Genomic DNA, 26,311 nt, shown 5'->3' with positions numbered 1-26,311 from the left:
CCTCACCCGGACACATTGCAGTATTTGGCAGCAAATTCACAAAGTTGTGGCATAAATAGGAGTCCAATAAGTGGACCTGGGACAGAGCCTGAACAGGCAGCACCAGGCGCAGGGAGTCGACAGGCAGCACACGGCGCAGGGAATCAACAGGCAGCGCAGGGAGTCAACAGGCAGCGCAGGGCGCAGGGAGTCAACAGGCAGCGCAGGGCGCAGGGAGTCAACAAGCAGCGCACGGCGCAGGGAGTCAACAGGCAGCGCACGGCGCAGGGAGTCAACAGGCAGCGCACGGCGCAGGGAGACAACAGGCAGCGCACGGCGCAGGGAACCAACAGGCAGCGCACGGTGCAGGGAACCAACAGGCAGCGCACGGTGCAGGGAACCAACAGGCAGCGCACGGTGCAGGGAACCAACAGGCAGCGCACGGTGCAGGGAACCAACAGGCAGCGCACGGTGCAGGGAGTCAACAGGCAGCGCACGGTGCAGGGAGTCAACAGGCAGCGCACGGTGCAGGGAGTCAACAGGCAGCGCACGGTGCAGGGAGTCAACAGGCAGCGCACGGTGCAGGGAGTCAACAGGCAGCGCACGGTGCAGGGAGTCAACAGGCAGCGCACGGTGCAGGGAGCCAATAGGCAGCGCACGGTGCAGGGAGCCAACAGGCAGCGCACGGTGCAGGGAGTCAAAAAACAAGCACATGGCACAGGGAGCCAACAGACAGCGCAGGGACAATGCCTGACATCAGCACCCCACAGGTGACCTAAACCAGTATGGGTTTCGCATGGAATATTAATAAAATAGGAGCTTTTGTGTCGTGTCAGAAGAACTAACCATATATACAACACAAGTATAATATAAAAAGGTGACAAATGAGAAGACATGTCCTAACCTTGCAAAACAGTCGTTGCGGATTATTAGAAGATGCTGAAGAATGGAAAGTAAATATCCTTCAGAATACGTGTTCTTGACAGAATTCCACAGCACACTGAAAACATCGCTAACATCAGTTATAATGTTAAGGTAATAAAACTGACAGACTCCTGGATATAATTACATTTTTGCGCTGGGAATAAAAATTTCATATACCATTACAGCAATTGCATATGATAATTTCCCAATATTAAAATATTTTTAATAATTCTGCCCACTCCACTAGTCTCACATGTCCATCAGTGAGTGATGAAGGTTATTCTGCACACTTCTCTGCTGATTCCTCAAGGCTCGCGGTGAAGCCTCCTGACACTACATATAGATGCATGTAATGAGAATGGAGAGAAGATTAACAAGGATGTACGGGAGAATTTATGTCACACAGGTAGAGTCAGGTCAGTAAGTAACATCATTTATGCTCTGAATGGGACAAACTTATGTCTTATTAGTTATCAGGAAACCACATTGTGTAAATCAGGTTTTTTCTTAATGTTTATTCAAAATAATTATAAATCTTGCAATTGTACATTGACCACTGGAGATTTTTTTTACACTAACTTCCTGTTTCAGGAAATGACCCGTACATTAGCAGCAATGAAGCATATAATGAGCATGTACAGAGTTCACTGTGGAAAGGGAGAGGTTAGCTGTGACATCGCCTATTGTGATTGGTGAGTCTGGTGTTATCAGCTGTGTATGGTAGTGTTACTTGTCACTGTAACTCTGCCTCCTCTTTAAAGGTGAAGTTTAGTCTAAAACTACAAGTTTTCAGTCACTATATGTGGCTGCAGACTTGGTTATCCTTGCATTGAGAGCACTGCTAACTATGAGGATTCTATGGGGCTGACATATGGAAGAGTGCTTGTCCGCAACTATGCGATTTGCATACATGCGGTCACATGCCGACTAGATGACTTGTTTAATGCAAGTGTACTGAGAGAGGCCGGATACAGTCTAGTCGGACTGTGGCCAGAAGCAGACCAATCGCATACTTGCAGTCCAGTGACCTCTCTCTACCATCGTCAGCACATCCTCACAGTGTGCAGTGTGCGCGATGTGAGGAGTCACAAGTCTGCAGTCACACAGTTACCACAGGCTAGTAGTTTTAGACTGAACAATCTCTTTAAAGGAGCCTGGTGAAAACTCTTCCTAAAATGACTGAGTATAAAAAAAGCCCTAGTGGCCAGAGAGAAAACTGCAAGATTACTACATTTATTTTTTAAAATGAAGATCATGATACGAAGAAAAAAAAATTGCCAACATTTTTTAAAACCACTTGTAAACAGAAACCTGATTTAAATATGACATTTTCTGACAACACATTCTCCAAATTCAATTTACATCTTTGTATTGAAATTTTATTGTATTAATTTGCTTATTATAGGCAGAGTTAGCCAACTTTCCAAATAGTCTTCACTATAAATGTCTAATCATTTTGCAGCTGCAGAATCTGTATAAGCTCATTACCTACGTAGCTGCTCTACAAAAGTCGAAACAAATCCATCAGAACTTGGCGCTCGGCAGCTCTTTTTACAGTGTTTTAACCCTAGAACGCATACCTGGGGCCTCGCAGGCCTACCAGGTTACTTGTTTTCTATTTTCTGTAAAAGTACTTTAGTTAGAATTTTGAAAATCTAGGTAATCCTCAGTTATATAGTTGTTAGTAATTTCCAGTTATTCATATATTTTTATGTTACAGACATTTCGGTATAACAACCTTTTTTTGGGACTACCCCATATTCACGCACCTGGGGCCTTTTAGGCCTGTACTAGGTTTACATGTGATACACAGATTTGCTTATCAAGGCAAATTACGGAGGCAATGATCCGATGTGGAATACGCTTTCTGGAACATCCAGAGCAAAGAGAAAAAAAAAAAGAAAGCGCTGCTATATTTGTCCAGCAAAGAAGGAAAGAAAATCGGAGCGTTTCTGTTCTACTTGCGGACAAAATGTATGCAGGGAACATTCAGCCGAAAAAATAATATGCAAGAATTGTCGGGGGAATATGTAAAGTTACAAATAAATATTCCTGCACCAAGTTTGCTACAACCAAAAAATGTTTTCATAAATAAATTGCATATAGAATGCCTATATTTGGCGTCCCCGTTTACTTACTTTTTTGTAGTTGTATGCACATAATTATGTTTTGAAATATACACATCTCAGGCTGTGTTCCCAGTAGCACTGGGGTTCGCCAGAAGGGGATCCATAATGGATCTGACCTTCTGGTAACTCCAGGATTCCGCCAGCCTTAGCTGGGGTCACCAGGAGGTCAGATCCATTACGGATCCCCTCCTGGCGGACCCCAGCGCTAGTTGGAATTGCATCCTTACCTTGCAATTGTAAAATACATTTTGAAAAGTATTTTTATTTGAGTTATTCCATGATAATTGTAAACAGGCCTAAAAGGCCCCAGGTGCGTGAATGTGTAGATTTCTATGGGTATGGGTTCTAGGGTTAATCTATGAGGTGGGAAAGCATCTATAGTCTCAGGGAGGTTAGAGAAAACAAACAGCAAATAGTGAGGAATGAAGGAATGAAGATGTGCAGATACATGAGAACTTGTAAATGCAGCAGCACCCTGGACGCCCAGACCGCACATCCAAGTATGTAATACTGGGAAAGACAGCCAGAAATATAAATCTCCGAGCAGGTTGCAACCTGTATAACAAGAGTGTCAAAATGGATGAAGGCATGAAGAATTCAGCAGATAGAGTTAAAAAAGTCACACTAATATCTGTAGAAAATTCTGCCCCCCTCAAATTCAAATGTGCCTATTAGCCTTTCATATTAACGGTGGTCTTCCCACTAATTACATAATATTGCAGCCAAGTCAAATGTGCTTATTGCCTTTGAATGTAACGGTGGTCTTCCCACTGATAAAGTAACGCAGCCCACATTGGAATGCTGCTTTACCAGACAACACATTTGTGATTTGTGGTCCTCTCTGGCTCCTAGATTAGTATTACCAGCTGTTTTACATGGTCGGTGCCTTTCTTCTACATATTATTACTACAGCTCCTGTTATTGCTTTATAGAAAGGATATTCCATTTCTAAGCGGACGTCGTCGAGGCGGTGAGAAAACTCGATCATGTCTTCCTCCTTGTGCTCATCAAACACTCTCAGCTGGATGTCCAAGGCATCATTGCGGATATTTTTTAATTGCTATATGAAACGGGAGAGACATAAGGCTTATACATATAGCTAAAGGCAAGTGGAAACCGTTCATCATAAAGACGAGCTCCTATTCAGTAGCCGCTTTCCCACAAATGATCTCTAGTGGGGTTGTATCATTTATTAAAGACCAACCTTCCCCACGCCGCTCGCAATCGCTGAGGTGAACCTTTTAAATGTTACATCCATTGTTTTTAAGTCGATACATTCATTAAAAATAACCATTTTAATCTGTCTGGGGAATATTAATGCCTCTAGGAAACCTATTAAAACGAGGCGCTTGTGCATTAAATCAATGCTTAAACAGGTGACACCCAAAATCCAGGCGGACTGGGAGAGCGTGGTGGCTCGCATGCTATGTATTCCGTAAGAACGCTGGGGTTACGGTAAGCACAGCTCATCTCTGCAAATGAGATTACATTATTCCAAAAAGAGAAGATTATGAAATACGTTTCCCACTCCGGTCTCCGGAAATTTAAATATTAATGTAGAAACAGTGACTACAGGGCACTTACCGGCAAGATCTCCTTCAGGCCGCAGCGCATAAATTCATTTCTGATGTGAAGCCTGAAGTCCAGATCATCAGGCGATGTTACCAGTGCATTGATGAGCTGCATACAAGCCACCTACACAGATAAACAGGGGGAAAATTAACACCTCGGATTTCCACTTTCCATTAGATTTCAATGGTAAAGAGGTCATTACAAGCAGAAGGAGGACTCGGAGCTCCGAGCCGGGACACGCAGACATAAAGCAGAGTAACTAGGAGACAGAGCCGAAATAACAGATTCATCAGAGCCTCCCAGGTGCATGGACTCCGCAATATCGCCATATTGTCAAGCAAACGACAACTAGATCAATACGACTAAATAGCGGCTCGTTATCAGCCATATAGATTCTCCAACATGGCAAACCGGATATCGCTGTGTTCACAGGCCCGGATCCCACCGAGCGCAGCACATCAGACCCTTTCAGAATTCATGGAACCAATACTGTGGAAAATTAAAGGGCGAAATACATTATCTGCAGCCAGAATTGCCAGCGATATAATACCCTGCGATGTGCAGGACTGAAGGTAAAAAACTGCCCTTTTGCACTGCAGCCATCTCTGCGTAGTTTTCATGTGTTTTCTTAAGACCTTACTGTCAAAGCTTTTCAGCAGAATCGCTCCTCTCTCTGTAATGAATTGCACTATAAAGGGAATGCAATGGAAGAAAGCAAAATAGTGGAGAACAGGCGCTGCCGGCAACCAGACGGAAATCATTCCCACAGGTATTCGAGCTCTACAGTTGTCACCTTGAAAGCCAACAGCAATCTTCAGTCTCGGCTGTTAGCGCAGAGTCGTGCTTTCAGAGAACCATGAACTGCCAGGGCTGGCCAATTTATGGCACGGCGTGGAACATATAGTCAGATATATAGTTCGATATAGAGCCGACGGCATTATCAGATCCCCAAACGGATTTACACTACGTAAACGACCCGTCCATGAACGCTGGAGCAGCACAATGTATAGAGGAAAGGTGTCCACTTATTAGATGCCCAGCCTCGCACGGCGCTGCTATCCTTCCGCCAGCGGCACATGAAATGCTACAAGATCGGAGAAATTATTAAAAACACAATAATTCATTGTGTCCCTCTCCTGTTTTATTAAGCTGGAGACCAATCTGGGGGTCGCATTCATGTCATGTATACAGTGATCACTATCTCACAGTAAGGCTATGTTCACACGACAGGATTTCATGCTGGCCATGAGAAAAACGGACAGCACAGACCGATACTTATTCAGAGCCGTTCTAAAGACCCTCAACTCTTCAAGTCTATGAGTCCCCCTAAAAAATGATTGCATCCCATAGCCATAAATAGTACAGTTCTGATTATTATGGATACAATGCATTCTCTAATACAGGGGGGATCTTATTTCTGCTGAGAGCTATTTTGATATTGCCACCATCCTTCGGGGGCCGTACAAACAACGTCCTGACGCTGGCACTGGTGTCAGGACATTACCTTTCAGCACTCAGGAGTGAACACTGTGTGCTCACAGAGCAAGACGAAATGAAAGGGTCGGTGACCGTCAACATACAGCTACCAGCCCAAGCACTGTGGCCCCCGAGAATCTCCCGAGGACAGGATAAAAGGTCACCGAGGACCATAAGCGGCACGGGCCTAAGGTTCCCCAACCCTGCTTCAATCTATGAAATTGGATTTGTTTTTGTAAATTTTAATAACTGCCGATGTAATAAAACAAATGGCAGACGCTTGGCATGCCAACAAACAATCAGCCGTTATTTTCTATGAAAATAGGAATTAAAAAAAAAAAAATTGGGTTACATTCACACATCTATGCGAGTGTTCTCATGCGGGAAAAACAGAACAATATCTCTCAGGAGTCATCCCAGTTGCATCAGTTGTTCCTCACTTAAGCAGGCACACTGAGCTTTGTTAAAGCCACTGATTGTTAACAATGGATCAGTTGAAAATGGATGAAATATGGATGGAGCCCTGAAGCACAATGTACAGTATTTGTTCAGTGTCTCCTCTGGCTTATCCATTTTTCGGCTAATGTTCGGCCACTAAAACCTGTATAAGAATGAGACTCATGGACCAGAGACTAGGGCTCACTTTGGTTCAATGGAACGGAGTGTCTGTGCTGCCGAGAAACCATCGGACAGCACTAGTCTGTGCCACACGTCTGAGCATATCCTTAGGCTCATTTTACTGCGTGGTGGCTCCACCAATAGGTGCGCAGCTTAGGAGACAGAACCATGCTCCTGGCTAAACACGCACACACGGACTCAATAGAAAGCAGAGGCTCTGCCCTTCCACTGTGCGCCTCTGTCTCCTAAGCTGCGCACCTCTCGGGGGAGTGGGGTTTCAGCAATCATCACCAATCTGTAGTTATATGGGCAAGAAAACATGAAAAGACATTGGAAAAGGTTTACAATCATGCTGCCCGTAGTTTGGCTCCAATGTCACAGCCATGTATGGTTTTAATGTGAAACGCTTCCTTGTCAGCCGGAGAGCTGGGCTGGGGGAAGCTACCAGGGCTCCGGCCTAATAATCCCAGAGCGGTTTTTCAAAGTATGTTTTCTCCAAAACGCCACAGTCATTTGCAGTGAAACGTGCCCATCTGCAGTAACACAACCAATGTCTGCTGCTGGTAGTGTGGGCAGTGTGAATCTACTGTCAGGTTCCATTTAAATATGTACATCTAAAAACATGGCAAAAAAAGATACGATCTTGGGTAGGTGGTGCAGATTCCCCAAATTACACATGCCATCTCTCCTCAGGAACTGGAGTCGCGTTGGCGCTGTAGAGCAGACACATGGTGGGGTTGTACTGGTATCGAGCCTTTCTGGGGTGGGGTCTTCTTATCATCAGAGCACGAGTAACTGCTGTCAATCCTGTCTGGCTCCATCGTCTCCCAGGAAAACAACACTCCTATGATTTTGCAGCACGATCCGTTATTCCCCGGACTGGTACCACACACGACATCCTTGTCAGAATGGTGAAAGAGCGGTCATACTTATCCCATATACAGGCGTTATCAGCAGAATACGCAGGAAATAATGAGAGGCTCCTTAAAGTGGGCCTGAGCCCCGATTCACAAGGGGCGATCCATGGGCAGCATGGTCACCGGCTGCAGGATCTCAGCCAGGTGTGTGGGACTCAAACGCTGCAGCAAGTCACAGAAAAAGATACTTTAGAAGCCGTGCTGGAGACTAGTCGGGCAGGTAGGTCCCTGGTGGCTTTTCTCCGGCCGCTGCCCTGGAGTGATAGGTCTCTGCCTGCGTGCGCATATAGGAAGAGAAGCTCCTGGGGACCTGACTGTCCACTGCTCTGCAGCGCGGGTCAGCATGCATCTGTAAGGAGGTGGCAGGGAACCGCACATGCCGCCTCTCTACAGGACGCAGCTCACACAGTCACATGCAGCACCTCACTGTTCATGTGTGTTTATACACTGTAATGTCATGTACTGCTTATAGGCTTAGGGATAGAATAGGATTTTAGGTAGTATAGGACAGTAGTAGGGTAGAGTAGAGGGGGGCATGCTAGAGGTAAGAAACAGCATAGAATAGATTAGGAGATAGGCAGCACAGGAATTAATTTAATGGGAGGGGAAACACAGAGTGGGGACTTGTAGCTGCGCTGCTTCCTGGTTGAGTCAGTCGCCCGGGCAACCTGCCCACGGGCAGGACCTGTGAGCAGTGATAGAGCAGAGGATTATAGCCATGGGGATAAAGCTGTTGTAGTAGTAAGGGGCCCCATGCAGTGAACAGTGCAGAAGGGCACCAGCTCAATAGGACCATCCCCAATCAGGATTTGGGGTCTATGACCAGGGCAGGAGAAGCAGTGGAAGCGTTCCTGGCACCTCTTACCACTGGAGCCGGCCAAGGGGCTGATAAGGAACTGGTGACAGGAAAAAACAGGATGGACACGGATTGTCTAAAAGATACAGCCGAGATAACAAGGCAGAGGAAGCTGCTATAAAGAACAGGGCCTGTCCGGATGACAGGGAAAGAAAGGAAGATGACTCTGTATGTGATGTGTGCTGTCAAAGTAAAGACTGGTTTAATGTTCAGTAAAGTTTCACAGCTGAGCAAGAACACAGTATTATTTGCAGAGCTGACAGGACTTGCTGTTTCATCTGTGAGGCGCCAGGGTGTGGGGACAGTACAGCCAGTTGCCATGACTACCACCCTGGCCGCCTTACACATCAGAGATCAGGGTCACTTTAATATCTGGTGGCCATGCTTCCTTGTGACACATTCAGTTGACTTACAGAACTTGTTCACATAGTGTAACTTATGTAGATCTTTGCTGATAGCTTCAATAGAGGCAGTTCTGACATGTGGGATATGTTCAGTGCATCCCACTCCCAGACAATAAGGTGGGATCACTCCACCTCCCACCCTCCTATTCCTTCTTATCTTATCTGGTGATATTACAGCTCCCAGGATCTGGAAGCTGGAAGGTTCCATTGTTGTGTGCTCAGCCCTGTGAGGCGGCTGCCCTTTATATGCTGTATAGATCTATGTTTCTTTGTCTTACTTATTGTATTGTTAAAGAAAATTCAGTACAGCAAAATTAAAGAAAATCTGTCACCAGGTTTTTGCAGCCTAGTCTAACAGCAATATAATGTAGATGCAGAGACATTGATTCCAGTGATGTGTCACATATCTGGCTGCTTACCACAGTTTTTATAAAATCATTGCTTAACCAGGAAGAGATTATTATTATTGGAGGACTAATTGGCCTACTGGTATGTAGTCCTTCATATTCATGAGCTCTGTATAACCGCATCCCCAGCACTGATTGGCAGCTTTCTGTGTAGCCTGTGCATAGGCAGAAAGCTGTCAATCAGTTGAGTGTGCAGGTTTTATAGAGCTCAGCACTCAGAGTACTGCTAGATCTGCAGCAGAGAAAACTAATCTTAATCATAACTGCAGTCCCCAATACAGTGATGCATCGCTGGAATCAGGGTTTCTGCGCCTACATCATGCTGTTCTCAGATGGAGTGACAAAACCCTAGTAATGGATTCATTATATATACACATATATTCACCATAATCAGGCATTCAGAGTCACTTTCTTCTCAGTCTGGCCTCTCTTCCGGCAGTGTCCATCTTTTTTTAGGACGGCACAGAATACATTACCAGAACAGAGGAAAGTTGTACCAGTAAGTGAGTCAGTCTGTCTGTAATGAATAGAAAGAGAATCTGTAGAAAAGAGCGCTAGGAGTGGAGCCCACCAGGAGTGGTTGTATAAGAGACCACCACTGACTAATAAAGAACGCCAGCTGCTACGGCCCGCGGCTGGGGAAGAAACCCGCCCGAAGAGATTGACCCGGGTGGACGATGCATGTTTATAGGAGGCTGCACTGATACAATACAATTGTCTTGACGTAGTGGAGCAGAAGGTTTTTATTGCCACAATGCGTCTGACTGCCAAACTAGCAGTTTTATTACGTGAAAAAACTAAATGCAATAAAAAAACAACAACTCCGCTACGTCAAGAGAACGGTGTTCCAGCAGCACAGCCGACAATAAACATGAATCGTCCGTCCTTGTCTTTATAGTGACTGGATCCATCGGGAACAGCGCTCTAAGGCCGGCGTCACACATGCGTGTTTTACGGACGTTAGAGCGCAAAAACTACGTCCGTAAAACTCGCATTACATACGGCACAATGATTCTCAATGGGTCTAGTCCTATCAGCCGTAATATACGGCGTTCTACGGCCGTACAAAATCGCAGCATGCTGCGTTTGTCAGCGTATTGCGCAAATAAGGCGCCAATGAAAGTCTATGGGGGCGAGAAAAATACGGATTCCACACGGACCAGCAGTGTGACTTGCGAGAAATACGCAGCGGTGTTAGTGAAAAGTCGGTAATTCAATTGCCGGCTTTTCATTTCTCCTGCCTAAACCCGACAGGATATGAGACATGGTTTACATACAGTAAACCATCTTATATCCCTTTTTTTTTGTGCATATTCCACACTACTAATGTTAGTAGTGTGTGTATGCAAAATTTGGGCGCTGTAGCTGCTAAAATAAAGGGTTAAATGGCGGAAAAAATTGGCGTGGGCTCCCGCGTAATTTTCTCCGCCAGAGTGGTAAAGCCAGTGACTGAGGGCAGATATTAATAGCCAGGAGAGGGTCCATGGTTATTGCCCCCCCCCCCCCCCCCCCCCGGCTACAAACATCTGCCCCCAGCCACCCCAGAAAAGGCACATCTGGAAGATGCGCCTATTCTGGCACTTGGCCACTCTCTTCCCACTCCCTGTAGCGGTGGGATATGGGGTAATGAAGGGTTAATGCCACCTTGCTATTGTAAGGTGACATTAAGCCAGATTAATAATGGAGAGGCGTCAATTATGACACCTATCCATTATTAATCCATTTGTCTGAAAGGGTTAAAAAACACACACACATGATTAAAAAGTATTTTAATGAAAGAAACAAACAGGTTGTTTTAATAATTTATTGCTCTCTCAATCCATCAGCAACACCCTCGCTTGGCAAAATAATAAACACACAAAATACATACCCTCTCTGATGAACTGTCAGGTCCCACGAGGTAATCCATCTGAAGGGGTTAGCTAATATTACAGGCATGAGCTGCGATAAACCACTCGCTCGTGCCTGTAATCCCCGGGTGCTAAAAGGAAAGCAGAGTGATCTATACTTACATTGAGTCGCGGTGATGCGCCCCTGCTGGATATTCTCATGAACTGCAGCCTGGGAACTTTTTCCCACGCTCCAGGTCATATGAGGACATTCACCAGGGGGGCGCATCACCGCGACTGAAGAAAATGTAGGTCAATGACCTACATTTCCTTCATTCGCCGGGGAATTACAAGCACGAGCACAGCTGCATTTGCAGGGCTCCTGCTTGTAAATTATTTTAACCCCTTCAGATGGATTACCTCGTGGGACATAACGGTTCAACAGAGGGTATGCATCTTGTGCATTTATTGTTTTGCCAAGCGAGGGTCTGCAAATGGATTGAGAGAGCAATAAAATATTAAAACAACCGCTGTGTTTATTTCATTAAAATACTTTTAAATCATGTGTGTGTGTTTTTTAACCCTTTCAAACAATTGGATTAATAATGGATAGGTGTCATAATTGACGCCTCTCCATTATTAATCTGGCTTAATGTCACCTTACAATAGCAAGGTGGCATTAACCCTTCATTACCCCATATCCCACCGCTACACGGGAGTGGGAAGAGAGTGGCCAAGTGCCAGAATAGGCGCATCTTCCAGATGTGCCTTTTCTGGGGTGGCTGGGGGCAGATGTTTGTAGCCAGGGGGGGCCAATAACCATGGACCCTCTCCTGGCTATTAATATCTGCCCTCAGTCACTGGCTTTACCACTCTGGCGGAGAAAATTGTGCGGGAGCCCACGCCAATTTTTTCCGCCATTTAACCCTTTATTTTAGCAGCTACTGCGCCCAAATTTTGCACATACACACTACTAACATTAGTAGTGTGGAATATGCAAAAAAAAATGGGGATATGAGATGGTTTACTGTATGTAAACCATGTCTCATATCCTGTCGGGTTTGGGAAGGAGAAATTAAAAGCCGGCAATTGAATTACCGACTTTTCATAGATATCGCGCTGAAGTAAATATAAATACAGAATATATATATATATATATATATATATATATATATATATATATATATATATATACACTGTATATATGTTTTCCCGAACATTTGAGCACATAAATCCATTAGATGTCGGTTTTGCAAGCCTCGCAGTACGGATGCCATACGGATTACATACGGAGGATGCCATGCGCAAAATACGCTGACACACCCTGCCTACGGATCAATATTTTGGAAACATTTCTCCGTATTACGGCTGTAGTACGGACGTATAATACGTTCCGTATTGTCTTACGCCAAGTGTGACGCCGGCCTAATACTGTATTTCAGGAGTCCAGACGTGTACCCCGAACATGCCTGAACCTAGCCGAATCACAAGACATTTGCCCGTGCATTTCTACTGAACCCGTCAGGACTAGTTGGTAATGTAAAGACATGGCTGTAATACTGATTACATCGATACCTTGGGTGCAGAAATCCAATTTTTGTTGTTCTTAATCACCATTTGAAGTTTTCTAGTAATTAGATTTTGGTGCACAGGGGCCGGACTGTAAATGGGGGTCTTCTCCTCCTTGTCTTTGATCCCCGACCCCTCCGCCTGCCTCTTGTCTGTCTGTCTGACAGGTAACAACTGAGACTTCGGTGGAGGCAGGTCACTCACAGACTGGAGGCAGGTGGAGGGGATGAGATATTACGGACAGGGAGGAGAAGACCCCATGTACAGTCAAGCCTTTATGCACTGAAATCTAATTAGCAGTAAACTTCAAAAAGTGATTACAAACGAGCATCAAAGCGGATTTCTGCATCTCAGGTGTCAATTTAGTCAGAATTCCAGCATCATTTACACTACAAAATTGTGAGGCATATTCTCTTTAAGGCTAAGTTCACACTGGGCATTTTTTCTGCAGCAAAACTGATTTCTTGGCAGGAAAGAAGCTGCGGCAAAAACACAGGTTTTGGCCATGTTCACACAATGCGTTTTTTACCGCGGAACCGCAGCGATTTTGCCGCTGCGGGTCCGCAGCTGTTTTCCATGCAGGGTACAGTACAATGTAACCTTATGGAAAACAGGAAACGCTGTGTACATGATCCTGAAATTCACTAAAAAAGCCGCGCTGAATAGCTGCGGTAAAAAAGAAGGACCATGTCACTTCTTTGTGCGGAACAGCAGCGGTTCTGCACCCATAGACCTCCATTGTGAGGTCAAACCCGCAGTAAAACCCGCAGGTCAAAAATATATCTGCGGGTTTTATTGCGGTTATGGGTGGAGAAACCGCTGCAGCAGGAAGTGCGGGGAAGCGGGCGGAAGTACGTGGGCGGAAGTGCGTGGGCAGAGTGTGTTCCGAAGAGACATGGAGGCATGTATGTGTGTGTGTGTGTGTGTATGTGTGTGTGTATGTCCCCATGGGACGATAGTGCCACCACTGTGCTAAGTCGCCGTATGGGACTACTACTCCCATCCGGTATTAGGATGGGAGAGTTGTCCCTGTGTCCGGCGACTTAGCACAGTTGTAAAGTTACACAAAACACACACAATACACATACATGACACACAGTACATACAACATATAACACAGAGTATATACTCACCAACAGCACACTGGTAGGCGAAGCCCTCGATCCCCTAGAAAAAATCCCAAAATAAAAAATCAAATTCATACTCCCTGTCCGCAGAATCCATAAAACGAGTGTCCCACGCCGATCCCCTGCTCTCCGGCGATACACTGCCAGGAGCGAAGCTCCTAGCAGTGTATCGCGTACTGTTCTGGAGTTCAATGGCTCCGGCGTCTCGGTTAACGGCAGTACAGCTGCGTTGAACTTTCCCACGCAGCACTGCCGTTAAGCGAGAGTGCCGGGGTCAATGACCGCCGGTAAACTCGCTCGCGCATGCGCAGTGACACACCGACAGGAACTATGGCTCCTGTCAGTGTGTTGCTGCAGCCGTGGAGAGCAGACATATCTCTGGATGTGTCTGTTCTCCATGGAAGATCTTTGTGGGACCCTCGATGGATTTCTGCGGACAGGGCCAGGGAGTATGAATTTGTTTTTTTATTTTGCGTCTTTTTCAGGTCGAGGGGTCTTCAGGACGGATTGAGCGTACAATAAAATATGGTCAAAAAGTGGGTGTCTATTTCATTAAAATATTTTTTTTCTAGTGTGTGTGGGTTTTTTTAACCCTTTCATTGGATTAATAATGGATAGGCGTCTTATTGACGCCTCTCCATTATTAACCGGGCTTAATGCCACCTTACAATAGCAAGGTGGCATTAACCCCTCATTACCCCATATCCCACCGCTACACGGGAGTGGGAAGAGAGGGGCTAAGTGCCGGAATTGGCACATCATTTTGATGCGCCTTTTCTGGGGCGGCTGCGGGCTTATATTTGTAGCCAGGGGGGGGCAAATATCCATGGCCCCTTTCCTAGGCTATGAATATAAGCCCACGGCTGTCTGCGTAGCCTTTCTGGCCTAAAAATATAGGGGGACCCCAACACTTTTTTTTTGGGGGGGGCTCTCCCTTTATTTCTGAGCCAGAAAGGCTACGCAGACAGCTGTGGGCTTCATATTCATGGCCTGGGAACAGCCATGGGTATTTTAACCCCTTCCCAGGCCACAAATATTGGCCCGCAGCAGTCTGCCTAGCCTTTCTGGCCTAAAAATATAGGGGGACCCTATGTCATTTTTTTTTTTTTTTGGGGGGGTCCCCCTATATTTGTTTTATTTTTATCATTTTAATAGCATTAATAATGGATAGGCGTCTTATTGACGCCTCTCCATTATTAACCGGGATTAATGCCACCTTACAATAGCAAAAATACATGCAACTGAAATACGTGGCACTTAAATACGTGATATGTGGCACTTAAATATGTGATACGTAGCACTTAAATATGTGGCACTGAAATACGTGGCACTGAAATACGTGATACGGGGCACTTAAATAGGTGGCACTGAAATAGGTGGCACTGAAATAGGTGGCACTGAAATACGTGGCACTTAAATACGTGGCACTTAAATACGTGGCACTTAAATATGTGGCACTTAAATACGTGGCACTTAAATACGTGGCACTTAAATATGTGGCACTTAAATACGTGGCACTTAAATACGTGGCACTTAAATACGTGGCACTTAAATACGTGGCACTTAAATACATGGCACTTAAATACATGGCACTTAAATACATGGCACTGAAATACGCGATACGTGGCACTTAAATATGTGGCACTGAAATTCGGATACGTGGCACTGAAATACGTGATACGTGGCACTAAGTCTACGTTCACATTTGCGGTCTGCGCCGCAGCGTCGCCGCATGTGTCATGCGCCCCTATATTTAACATGGGGGCGCATGGACATGCGTTGCACTTGCGTTTTGCGACGCATGCGTCACTGCGGCGCACGCGTCCGGGCGCAGAGGAAGCAGCAAGTTGCATTTTTGCTGCATCCAAAATCAACCAAAAAAAGGATGCATGCGTCGCAAAACGCAACATTGTGCATGCGTTTTGCTGCGTTTTTGTTTGCGTTGTGCGTTGCGTCGCCGACGCTGCGGCGCACAACGCAAATGTGAACGTAGCCTTAAATACGTGGCACTTAAATAGCTGGATAGAGCTGGATCCGCGGGCTATGATCTGGCCTACGCTCAGCACTCTGCGGAGCGCTGTCATTCAAAAAACGTCGACTCATTTTGGTGTTTAGTCCCAAAATGGAGGATGGAAGAAGAAAAGGGTTGGACAAGGAAATGACATCATTTTTTTTTTTTTTTCCCACTGCAGTTAAAGCTTTATTTGTGTCAAACACAGACAATCTGCAGAGAAAACTGCATAAAAAACCGCACTAAAAACCGCATCAAAAAACGCACCAAAAACGCACCAAAACGCACCAAAAACCGCACCTGCGTTTTCTGCCAAGAGCTGCGGTTTTTAGTGCAGAAAAACAGCAGGGAAATCAGGAACGTGTGAACATGGCCTTAGCTGCGTTTCTGTTGCGTTTTTATTTTTTCATGCGTTTTTGCCATTTAAGTCAAAGGGTGAAAAACACTGAAAGAAGTGACATGCTCTATGTCCAAAAAAACAAGCAAAGCACAAAATACTGATGATGAAAAAAACAAGCTGTGTGCAGGAGATTTCTGAAATCTCATAGACAAAGCTGATACTGTCAAATGCAGCTGAAAATTAGCATATTAAAAAAAAAACCACACAAAAACACAGCAAAAACGCCCAGTGTGCACGCTGCCTTAGGAGGCCAAAATCTCCAATTCCACTTTTCGGACCCAGCTAATCTGTAAGACATACCCTTCCTTTATATAAGTAATTCTAGTGAAAATGTATTTCTCGTAAAATGTTTTATTTTTTGCTGTTATTAGCAGTTTTAGCTCCAATCTTAATAAATAAAAATACATCAGAATAAAGTCTCACCTGTCATATAAAACTTGTTGCAGAAATTTAGATATTTCCATAGATTTAAAAGTCATATCCGTCTGGAGTCATTTTATGAAATAAGGGAACTGTGCCAATAGCAGGTCTCTGATGTAGTTTTATTACAATTGCTCCCTACGCAGTAGCCAAGTCACAGGGTAGGCACTCATAGGGGCCGTCAGCACATCACCACCGAGTGCACATATGGGACAAGTAGTGCTATATTTTTAAACCAATCTGATCATTTTATAATGAACAATTAACCCCTAGACAGCCACTGTCCTCTAAGCCAGCACTAGCATGCAGTCACACAGCCCGCAGAGCACAATCAGGTTTTGACGCTGCAGATTTCTACAGCATAAAAAATGCAGGTTCCTACAGTTCTAGCAAAGTGGATGGGATATGAAATTAATCTCATGGCCGCTGTGCTTCTTCGTATTCATAGGAAACGGAGCTGCGGTGCGGGTTTCACATCAATTTCTCTTTAGATCTTTGGTTTTATGTGCAGATTTTCCCCATAGACTTGAATTACATGTGGAAAATTTGTAGGTATAAAACACATGTATCCGCACAGGACTGTATCAGGGTATGTGACAAGTTAAATACTTGCAGCAGACATTTTGGCACCATTTCTGCATCTCTTGAAGGAAAAACACTGCATAAAATAAGCATTTTTTGTGTGTGTTTTTGATGAGCTTTTAATGTAGATTTTTTCACACTTATTACTTTTGTGAAATCTGCAGCAAAAAAGCTGAAAGAATTGACCCGCTACAGATATACATGTACTGCAAATCAAGAAGGAAAAAGTAAACAATGTGTGCAAGAGATTTCAGGATTCTCAGTCACTTTGCGGACACTAACAAATCCTTTATGTTTTGTGAGAAATCGGCGCAGAAAAAATGCGACAAAAATTAGACAAATCTGCAAAGTGTGCACAGACCCTTAAAAAGCCAAATACCATAACATATCAAAATCAAAGCAGCTTTATTCAAAACATGACATACCAACAATAGACAAGAAATGCAGTCAAAAAATAGATTAAAAATAAGTGTTAAAAAAATGCAATAAAAACGCAATGAAAAAAAGTAACCTATTTTACTACATCGGTGAGAAATGCTGCAGAAAATCTGCAACGCAAAAAGCTCCCCAAAAGCTCATGGTGGGAACAAAGCCTTAGAGGACTGTGAAGGACACAAGAGGAGAAAACTAGAAGGTCTCAACCTTGCAATGTCACTTCCAGGGTCTGAATCTTAAAGCTGTAGCCCTCCCGGCCCCCGAACACATCATGTTCTCAGGATCCCCTCAGTGTCGCACAGGTGAGAGATCCTGGGGCAATTTCTGGTGTCTTGGTAATAAATCCATCATGTACCCAAACAATGCAATGGAATGAAAATCCTCATCTCAGGCAAAGCATGCTAATCAGAAGAAATGCATTTGTTACAAAGTATCCCCTGAAAAACAATAGGTCCACTCAATCTACACCCCCACAATGGCTTCCAGCCTAATAGACAAAGTTGCCCGAAGCATGCTGTCTTTATTAAATGAAAAAAAAAATGGAGTTTTGAAGCCTCGAGGGTGCTTAATCACCAACAATATCTCATAATCAACTCTAAAAGTTAATTAGCAATTACAGTACTATTCCCATTGTTCTTGGTGCTTGAGAGAAATGTTTAAATGACAGAATGATTTATTAAAACCTTCTTAAAATGCTGGGACTCGTGCGTTACCCCGTGTGCCGAGCAGTGGGAGATAACCGTGCTGTATAGCAATGTGCGGCTGCAGATGCAGTGCGTCTTGTAACACGGCCATTAACCATGTGATTATCACATTACATTGAACATACTGGTAGGTGTCCAAGTACCAACAAGTGTACAGTACAAGGAATATATAAGCAGCCATATGTTATAGCGCCACCTAGCAGACAAGTATGGGAGTGCAAGCACTGCTACGCAGGATAGGGGGAGAATAACTTCAGATAAAATAAAAGACCTTGGCCCCTTCATGGGTAGCATTCATCTAGGACAAGTTAGCTCACTGAAGGCATCTAAGGTTTAAACATTGAGGAATTTCAGAGAAAGAGGAGTCAGCAGACTGGATCTCCGAGGGATTCTTCCTGCCCAGCTCAGCTGGATTAACAAGCTTCTCCGCAACTGCGTCAATCCAAGTTAGGTGGAGGGAAGCACATAGTTTCTTTCAAAACTGTTTTTGCCAAAATGCTGTAGAATTTAAGAATGGAGTATGGGAGGACTGTACATGATTCATGCATGCTGTGGTTCGGACAGTATGAGTCCCCTGACAACAACAGATTATACATTTCTGAACATTGAGAGAATCTTATGTGGTGAAGTTATGAATCATCTTAGAAGATAGTTTTGAAGAAGACAGATAAGAGTTATACACCTGCAGAACACTGACAGATTTACTGTAAATTCATTCTGCAACAGCTATGCACTGTAATACATAGAGGCTGTAGAAATCAAGCGGTCAACAATTTTAATGTAACTATTTGTAGAAAAAAAATACAGGCTTTTAAGGTGAAGAAAAGCCCCCAATAAGAAAATGGTCATATCCTTTAAATATTTACTATTTTTTAGCATATGTGAATTTAATAGATGGAAATGGGAAACCTAACACATGATGAAAGATTATCATGCAATATTGTTGATCTGATACATCCCTGAAGTAGATGCCAGGAGTTGAACTGAGATATAGCTTACTACACGCAGGTTATGTTTCTGGGTCAACACTGGGAATTTATGGTGTGAGGTCACACAGACACATGAATAATGGGAAAGATGGGACAATCCTTTTAATAAGGTGAGAATAAAATGCAGGGGATATAAATTACCTACTGGGAAATTATAAAGCCGCACAGAAATCCATTATATGTCTGCGCTTAACGATAATATAGCCGGAGAGAAATCTTTCTTTCCGAAGCCCTCGGTGCAAGCCAGGACGTCGGTTGGAGCGACGTCGGTAAGGGGGAAGCAGCTTCACTGGCGCAAAGGGGGGGGAGGGGGAGAGAGAGAGGTCGAGAGAGAGGTCGAGTGGGAGAGAGATACCTCGAGAGAGAGGTCGAGAGAGAGGGCGAGACAGAACGAGAGAGAATTAGAGAAATCAAGAGAGGGAGGGAGACCAAGAAGGAGAGAGACCGAGAGGGAGAGAGACCGAGAGGGAGAGAGACCGAGAGGGAGAGAGACCGAGAGGGAGAGAGACCGAGAGGAGAGAGAGACCGAGAGGAGAGAGAGACCGAGAGGAGAGAGAGACCGAGAGGAGAGAGAGACCGAGAGGAGAGAGAGACCGAGAGGAGAGAGAGACCGAGAGGAGAGAGAGACCGAGAGGAGAGAGAGACCGAGAGGAGAGAGAGACCGAGAGGAGAGAGAGACCGAGAGGAGAGAGAGACCGAGAGGAGAGAGAGACCGAGAGGAGAGAGAGACCGAGAGGAGAGAGAGACCGAGAGGAGAGAGAGACCGAGAGGAGAGAGAGACCGAGAGGAGAGAGAGACCGAGAGGAGAGAGAGACCGAGAGGAGAGAGAGACCGAGAGGAGAGAGAGACCGAGAGGAGAGAGAGACCGAGAGGAGAGAGAGACCGAGAGGAGAGAGAGACCGAGAGGAGAGAGAGACCGAGAGGAGAGAGAGACCGAGAGGAGAGAGAGACCGAGAGGAGAGAGAGACCGAGAGGAGAGAGAGACCGAGAGGAGAGAGAGACCGAGAGGAGAGAGAGACCGAGAGGAGAGAGAGACCGAGAGGAGAGAGAGACCGAGAGGAGAGAGAGACCGAGAGGAGAGAGAGACCGAGAGGAGAGAGAGACCGAGAGGGAGAGAGACCGAGAGGGAGAGAGACCGAGAGGGAGAGAGACCGAGAGGGAGAGAGACCGAGAGGGAGAGAGACCGAGAGGGAGAGAGACCGAGAGGGAGAGAGACCGAGAGGGAGAGAGACCGAGAGCGGGAAAGATTGAGAGACGGGGAGAGAGAGATCGAGAGACGGGGAGAGAGAGAGAGAGACGGGGAGAGAGAGATCGAGAGACGGGGAGAGAGATATCGAGAGACGGGGAGAGAGAGATCGAGAGACGGGGAGAGAGATCGAGAGACGGGGAGAGAGAGATCGAGAGACGGGGAGAGAGATCGAGAGACGGGGAGAGAGATCGAGAGTCGGGGAGAGAGATCGAGAGACGGGGAGAGAGATCGAGAGACGGGGAGAGAGATCGAGAGACGGGGAGAGAGATCGAGAGACGGGGAGAGAGATCGAGAGACGGGGAGAGAGATCGAGAGACGGGGAGAGAGATCGAGAGACGGGGAGAGAGATCGAGAGACGGGGAGAGAGATCGAGAGACGGGGAGATGGGGAGAGAGAGAGAGATCGAGAGACGGGGAGAGAGATATCGAGAGACGGGGAGAGATATCGAGAGATGGGTAGAGAGATCGAGAGACGGGGAGAGAGAGATCGAGAGACGGGGAGAGAGAGATCGAGAGACGGGGAGAGGGAGATCGAGAGACGGGGAGAGAGAGATCGAGAGACGGGGAGAGAGAGACGGGGAGAGAGAGATCGAGAGACGGGGAGAGAGATCGAGAGACGGGGAGAGAGATCGAGAGACGGGGAGAGAGAGATCGAGAGACGGGGAGAGAGATCGAGAGACGGGGGGAGAGAGATCGAGAGACGGGGGAGAGAGATCGAGAGACGGGGGGAGAGAGATCGAGAGACGGGGGGAGAGAGATCGAGAGACGGGGGGAGAGAGATCGAGAGACGGGGGGAGAGAGATCGAGAGACGGGGAGAGAGATCGAGAAACGGGGAGAGAGATCGAGAGACGGGGAGAGAGAGATCGAGAGACGGGGAGAGAGATCGAGAGACGGGGAGAGAGATCGAGAGACGGGGAGAGAGAGAGAGATCGAGAGACGGAGAGAGAGAGATCGAGAGACGGGGAGAGAGATCGAGAGACGGGGAGAGAGATCGAGAGACGGGGAGAGAGATCGAGAGACGGGGAGAGAGATCGAGAGAGGGGAGAGAGATCGAGAGAGGGGAGAGAGATCGAGAGAGGGGAGAGAGATCGAGAGAGGGGGGATTAAGAGGAAGAGATTGAGAGGGAATGATCGAGAGCACATTGTGCATTTGGAAACCCAGATACTGGATCTAAATGTGCAGCTGGCAACACTGAGATCCATAGACAATATGGAGAGGAGTCTTCTGCTCACAGAGCAGACGCTCAATGGGATAGATGAGGAGGGGGATGGTAGGATGGAGCTGCAGGACAGTGTGGCAGTTAGCTGGGTGACAGATAGAAGGCGGGGTAGAGGGAAGAGTGCCAGGGAGGCTAGTCCTGATCTGGCACACCCCAATAAGTTTGCTAAGTTGGCAGATGAGGGGGGTGCCAGTACAGGGGTAGCACTGCTGCAGCCAGGCATGTCCTCTGAAAGCCGGAGGAGTGACTGCTCCAGTAAGGGGGGAAATAGGAGAGCAGGGCAGGCCAGACAGGTGCTGGTAGTGGGGGACTCAATTATTAGGGGAACAGATAGGGCAATCTGTCACAAAGACAGGGATCGTCGGACGGTGTGCTGCCTACCTGGCGCTCGAGTCCGACACATCGCTGATCGGGTGGACAGATTACTGGGAGGGGCTGGTGAGGACCCAGCGGTCATGGTGCACATTGGCACAAATGACAAAGTTAGAGGTAGGTGGAAGGTCCTTAAAGATGATTTCAGGGAATTAGGCTGCAGAAAGCAAGGACCTCCAACGTGGTATTTTCCGAAATACTGCCTGTACCACGTGCCACGCCAGAGAGGCAACGGGAGATTAGGGAGGTTAATAAGTGGCTCAAGAATTGGTGTAGGAAGGAGGGGTTTGGGTTCCTGCAGAACTGGGCCGACTTCTCAGTTGGCTACAGGCTCTACGCTAGGGACGGGCTGCACCTCAATGGGGAAGGTGCAGCTGTGCTGGGGGAGAAAATGGTTAGAAGGTTGGAGGAGTGTTTAAACTAGGGAATGGGGGGGAGGGTATTCATTTTATAGGAGGGGAAGATAGTGCAGATAGAGACCTGGGCACAAATAAGGAAGTTGGGGGTGGCGGTGGCATGGGGGGTGGGGTTAGAACAGTTAGTAATTTAAGAAAGAATAGAGGTACAGAGAGTAACATCAAGTGCATGTATACTAATGCCAGAAGCCTCGCCAACAAAATGGATGAATTAGAACTAATGTTGTTGGAGCATAATTATGACATGGTGGGGATATCTGAGACGTGGCTGGATGAGAGCCATGACTGGGCTGTTAACTTAAAGGGCTATAGTCTGTTCAGAAATGACCGTACAGATAAGCGAGGGGGAGGGGTGTGTCTATATGTAAAATCTTCCTTAAAACCCATCCTGCGTGATAATATAGGTGAATTTAATGAAAATGTAGAGTCCCTGTGGGTGGAGATAAGGGGAGGGGGAAAAAATAATAAATTACTGATAGCGGTTTGTTATAAATCTCCAAAACTAATGGAAGCAATGGAGAATATCCTCGTAAAGCAAATAGATGAAGCTGCGACTCAAGGAGAAGTCATTATTATGGGGGACTTCAACTACCCTGAAATAGATTGGGGAACAGAAACCTGCAGTTCCAGCAAAGGTAATCGGTTTTTGACAACTATGAGAGACAATTACCTTTCACAACTGGTTCAGGACCCAACAAGGAGGGGGGCACTGCTAGACCTAATATTAACCAACAGGCCAGACCGCATATCAAATATAAGGGTTGGGGGTCACTTGGGGAATAGTGATCACAAAATAATAAGTTTTCATGTAACCTTTAATAAGATGGGTAGTAGGGGGGTGACAAGGACACTAAACTTCAGGAGGGCAAATTTCCAACGGATGAGAGAGGATCTTGGTGCAATTAACTGGGACAATATCCTGAGACACAAAAATACACAAAGAAAATGGGAGACATTTATTAGCATCCTGGATAGGACCTGTGCACAGTATATACCGTATGTGAATAAACATACTAGAAATAGGAGGAAACCAATATGGCTAAATAGAGCTGTAAGGGGCGCAATAAGGGACAAAAAGAAAGCATTTAGAGAATTAAAGGAAGTAGGTAGTGAGGAGGCATTAAATAAATACAAAAAATTAAATAAATTCTGTAAAAAGCAAATCAAGGCAGCAAAGATTGAGACAGAGAGACTCATTGCCAGAGAGAGTAAAAATAATCCCAAAATATTCTTTAACTATATAAATAGTAAGAAACTAAAAAATGACAGTGTTGGCCCCCTTAAAAATAGTCTGGGTGAAATGGTGGATGAGGATGAGGAAAAAGCCAATATGCTAAATGACTTTTTTTCATCAGTATTTACAAAAGAAAATCCCATGGCAGACAAAATGACTAGTGATAAAAATTCCCCATTAAATGTCACCTGCTTAACCCAGCAGGAAGTACAGCGGCGTCTAAAAATAACTAAAATTGATAAATCTCCGGGCCCAGATGGGATACACCCCCGAGTACTGCAGGAACTAAGTACAGTCATTGATAGACCATTATTTTTAATCTTTAAAGACTCCATAATAACAGGGTCTGTACCACAGGACTGGCGTATAGCAAATGTGGTGCCAATATTCAAAAAAGGGGCAAAAACTGAACTCGGTAATTATAGGCCAGTAAGCTTAACCTCTACTGTGGGTAAAATCCTGGAGGGCATTCTAAGGGATGCTATGCTGGAGTATCTGAAGAGGAATAACCTCATGACCCAGTATCAGCACGGGTTTACTAGGGACCGTTCATGTCAGACTAATTTGATCAGCTTCTATGAAGAGGTAAGTTCCGGACTGGACCAAGGGAACCCAGTGGACGTAGTATATATGGACTTTTCCAAAGCTTTTGATACGGTGCCACACAAAAGGTTACATAAAATGAGAGTAATGGGGATAGGGGAAAATATGTGTAAGTGGGTTGAGAGCTGGCTCAGGGATAGGAAACAAAGGGTGGTTATTAATGGAGCACACTCGGACTGGGTCACGGTTAGCAGTGGGGTACCACAGGGGTCAGTATTGGGCCCTCTTCTTTTTAACATATTTATTAATGACTTTGTAGGGGGCATTCAGAGTAGAATTTCAATATTTGCAGATGACACTAAACTCTGCAGGGTAATCAATACAGGGGAGGACAATTTTATATTACAGGATGATTTATGTAAACTAGAAGCTTGGGCTGATAAATGGCAAATGAGCTTTAATGGGGATAAATGTAAGGTCATGCACTTGGGTAGAAGTAATATAAGATGTATAACTATGTGCTTAATTCTAAAACTCTGGGCAAAACCGTCAATGAAAAAGACCTGGGTGTATGGGTGGATGACAAACTCATATTCAGTGGCCAGTGTCAGGCAGCTGCTACAAAGGCAAATAAAATAATGGGATGTATTAAAAGAGGCATAGATGCTCATGAGGAGAACATAATTTTACCTCTATACAAGTCACTAGTTCGACCACACTTAGAATACTGTGCACAGTTCTGGTGTCCGGTGTATAAGAAAGACATAGCTGAACTGGAGCAGGTGCAGAGAAGAGCGACCAAGGTTATTAGAGGACTGGGGGGTCTGCAATACCAAGATAGGTTATTACACTTGGGGCTATTTAGTTTGGAAAAACGAAGACTAAGGGGTGATCTTATTTTAATGTATAAATATATGAGGGGACAGTACAAAGACCTTTCTGGTGATCTTTTTAATCATAGACCTGAGACAGGGACAAGGGGGCATCCTCTACGTCTGGAGGAAAGAAGGTTTAAGCATAATAACAGACGCGGATTCTTTACTGTAAGAGCAGTGAGACTATGGAACTCTCTGCCGTATGATGTTGTAATGAGTGATTCATTAATTAAATTTAAGAGGGGACTGGATACCTTTCTGGAAAAGTATAATGTTACAGGGTATATACACTAGATTCCTTGATAAGGCGTTGATCCAGGGAACTAGTCTGATTGCCGTATGTGGAGTCGGGAAGGAATTTTTTTCCCCATGGTGGAGTTACTCTTACCACATGGTTTTTTTTTTGCCTTCCCCTGGATCAACATGTTAGGGCATGTTAGGTTAGGCTATGGGTTGAACTAGATGGACTTACAGTCTTCCTTCAACCTTAATAACTATGTAACTATGTAACTATGAGAGGGAGAGATCAGTACACACGCGCTTGGACATGGTCACAGCATGCTGAATGAGCTGCCATTTTATTTATTTTTCAAATAAATGTCACTATTGAATTAACTTTATCCCTCCGGCCAGCATTCACTTTCGGTCACAGGGGTGGCGCTGCTTCAGTCACCGCTCTGGGTATACAGAGCGGCCACTGTATCCGCACACCCGGCCCTGACTGACAATGGCTCTACATTGAGGTCGACTGTCAGTCAGAGCGGTGACTGAATACCGAATGCTGGCAGGAATAAAGTTAACTTTATCCCTGCTGCATTCGGATGCGTGCAGGTGCCAGGCAGGATAATAAGGCTGTTAACCTGCATATTGTCCACAAATCTGCATGTTATCAGCATTATTTCTGGTGACAGGTTGCGTTTAACATAGCACAAAAATGTAACTATAAAAATGGTCACCACCCGGGCGTGGAACGGGTGCAATAGCTAGGTGAACATAACAAAACAGGTCCAGAACGAAGTGCTAGATGAGAAATAGAAGAGTAAATCAAGACTGT

General features: G+C 45.5%; 1 protein-coding gene across 3 annotated transcripts in view; it reads right to left on the bottom strand.

The window, feature by feature from the left end:
• The window catches only part of DIAPH3 (diaphanous related formin 3), a 766,072-nt gene that overhangs the window by 436,449 nt on the left and 303,312 nt on the right, over positions 1–26,311 (bottom strand). For all 3 annotated transcript variants that reach the window (XM_077297277.1, XM_077297278.1, XM_077297276.1), the window contains 3 exons: positions 4,617–4,727; positions 3,974–4,092; positions 884–1,000 (listed from right to left, as the gene is read on the bottom strand). In XM_077297277.1, the coding sequence (XP_077153392.1) occupies positions 884–1,000; positions 3,974–4,092; positions 4,617–4,727 (347 nt within the window). The remainder of the gene's footprint in view (positions 1–883; positions 1,001–3,973; positions 4,093–4,616; positions 4,728–26,311) is intronic.

Source organism: Ranitomeya variabilis, chromosome 3 (genome assembly GCF_051348905.1).
Source record: "Ranitomeya variabilis isolate aRanVar5 chromosome 3, aRanVar5.hap1, whole genome shotgun sequence".
NCBI lineage: Eukaryota > Metazoa > Chordata > Amphibia > Anura > Dendrobatidae > Ranitomeya > Ranitomeya variabilis.
This window is presented reverse-complemented; position numbering and strand designations above follow the sequence as displayed.